Genomic DNA, 2,533 nt, shown 5'->3' with positions numbered 1-2,533 from the left:
CCGCACGGAAGCCGCTATCTCCAGGAATATCCGGAAGCCTAAACTCCATCCAGCCCCCAGGCGATCAGAAAAATGCCCTGGTTTAACAGGAGATGGAAGAAAGAAAGGTAGATCTATGTCTTTTTTGGAACCACTGTCTCTAAATAATTTCAGACTAAAAGCTCTTTATAAACATTATTTTCAGCCCGTAAACACCACATTCTCGCGAAAAATATTCTTCCCCGCCTAGCAGTCCAACTGCGCCTGCGCGCGGTGGGCCACTCCACACTTCCGCCTGGGCCGTGCCGTCACTCACAGCCGCCTCCCGCCCCACGCCGTGACGTAGAGCTCTCTTCTCCGCTTGTTCTACAGCTCCGGATCCAGGTGCTGGGCGGAGCTGCAGCGCTGCCGAGTTGCTTTGTTTGGCGCTGGGGAGTTACGGACCTCGGCAAACTTTCTAGCTGCCTATTCTGGGAACTTTCTTTGGTAATCGGCAGCGCATCACTTTGCTGAGCGTTACAAGAACAAAGGAATCGAGACTCGGCTCCCAGCCGCCTTGCTCCGAGCAGATTCTCTTTCGTCTGCTGCGCTTCAGAGAAGCTGCATTTACAGTCATCATTGGATTGTAAGTACCCGAGGCGAAGAGGGCTTACTGACTCCTACTTTCTGAATATCTTTGTTTCGGGATTTTGTGGATTAGGAGTGTCTGCTGAACCTTGCTTTCTGTGCCGAAAAATCATTCCGCAGGCACCGCCATTTGCTTTTCTGCTTGCTAGCTTGCTCTACGTTGTCCGGCAGCGGCACCTAGAGGCTGGAACTTGACTTTGCATCTAATTGATTTAAATGAAAGTAACTAAATGAGCGAATGCCAGTAACAACTGGTATTCTAAATACAGCATATTTAGAGAAAATTCCTGGGGTTTAATTAAGGATTAAGACGACATAGACGCTTTGCTGCTTTTCTTCTTAAGAACTCTGTGTAATTAAAGATTTAAATTCATAACAAAGTGGCCTTTCTAATTGTTGCAATAGTTGGAATTTTACAGTGAAACAAGTGCTTATCAAAGGAGAAGTGAAATAAAGATGAGTAAGAGCAAAGATGATGCGCCTCATGAACTAGAGAGCCAGTTTATCTTACGTCTACCTCCGGAATATGCCTCTACTGTGAGGCGAGCAGTACAATCTGGCCATGTCAACCTGAAAGACAGACTGTCAATTGAGTTACACCCTGATGGGCGTCATGGAATTGTCAGAGTGGACCGGGTTCCATTGGCCTCAAAATTGGTGGATTTGCCTTGTGTTATGGAAAGCTTGAAAACCATTGATAAAAAAACCTTTTACAAGACAGCTGATATCTGTCAGATGCTTGTATCCACAGTTGATGGTGACCTGTATCCTCCTGTGGAAGAACCAGTTGCTACTGCTGATCCCAAAGCAAGCAAGAAAAAGGACAAGGACAAAGAGAAAAAGTTTATCTGGAACCATGGAATTACTCTGCCTCTGAAAAATGTCCGAAAGAGAAGGTTCCGGAAGACAGCAAAGAAGAAGTATATTGAATCTCCAGATGTGGAAAAGGAAGTGAAGCGGTTGCTGAGTACAGATGCGGAAGCTGTCAGTACTCGTTGGGAAATAATTGCTGAAGATGAAACAAAAGAGACAGAAAATCAGGGCCTTGATATCTCTTCTCCAGGAATGTCTGGCCATAGGCAGGGCCATGACTCATTGGAACATGATGAGCTTCGAGAGATATTCAATGACCTCAGCAGCAGCAGTGAAGATGAAGATGAGGCACAGCATCAAGATGAAGAAGATATAAACATCATTGACACTGAGGAAGATCTGGAGAGACAGCTACAGGACAAGCTAAATGAATCAGATGAACAGCACCAAGAAAATGAAGGAACCAATCAGCTGGTTATGGGAATTCAGAAACAAATTGATAACATGAAAGGCAAGCTCCAAGAGACCCAGGACAGGGCAAAACGACAGGAGGATCTCATCATGAAAGTGGAAAACCTGGCTCTCAAGAACAGATTCCAAGCTGTGCTGGATGAACTCAAACAAAAGGAAGACCGAGAAAAGGAGCAGCTCAGCTCTTTGCAAGAAGAGCTAGAATCACTCCTAGAGAAGTAAGAAGAGCTTTGATACCTGCAGTCTTTAGACAGCCCATTAAAAGAAAAACCTTGGACTCTCAGTCATTAGACCTTGAAGTAGCTCCCATTCCCTTTTCTGTCTTCTGTTGAATCTGTCCCATTTCAAACCACTTGGCTTGGTGTTTGTCTTATAGGTGTAGGATTGTATAGACAGAAAAATGTAGAAAAGTTGTAGGATTGGTACAACAAATAGTTAAACTTTAATAATCACAGCTTCACTGCAAGACTTTGCTGTTGTTTCTCCATTTGCCAGAAGCTATTATTGTTGCTTTGTGGTACCCTCTGAGATCAGTAAGAGCATAGCCTAGAGGCAGTGAAGCTAGTTTGTAATTTTTTCCCTATGCAGTAGTTACATTCCCAGCTATTCAAAGCAATGATTCTCACGTAGAGATGCAAATCAT

At 44.4% G+C, this 2,533-nt stretch overlaps 1 protein-coding gene across 1 annotated transcript; it reads left to right on the top strand.

Moving 5' to 3' along the window:
* The first annotated feature begins 1,062 nt into the window (after positions 1-1,062).
* On the top strand, positions 1,063-2,112 carry TAF7 (TATA-box binding protein associated factor 7). Its single transcript, XM_007939042.1, has one exon. The coding sequence runs from the start codon at positions 1,063-1,065 to the stop codon at positions 2,110-2,112; it is 1,050 nt and encodes a 349-aa protein (XP_007937233.1).
* The last annotated feature ends 421 nt before the right edge of the window (positions 2,113-2,533 follow it).

The sequence above is a fragment of the Orycteropus afer genome, unplaced genomic scaffold (genome assembly GCF_000298275.1).
Source record: "Orycteropus afer afer isolate SDZICR_OR568_19922 unplaced genomic scaffold, OryAfe1.0 scaffold00056, whole genome shotgun sequence".
NCBI classification, from domain to species: domain Eukaryota; kingdom Metazoa; phylum Chordata; class Mammalia; order Tubulidentata; family Orycteropodidae; genus Orycteropus; species Orycteropus afer.
Note: the sequence above shows the minus strand (reverse complement) of the source record. Positions and strands in the feature narration are given on the sequence as shown.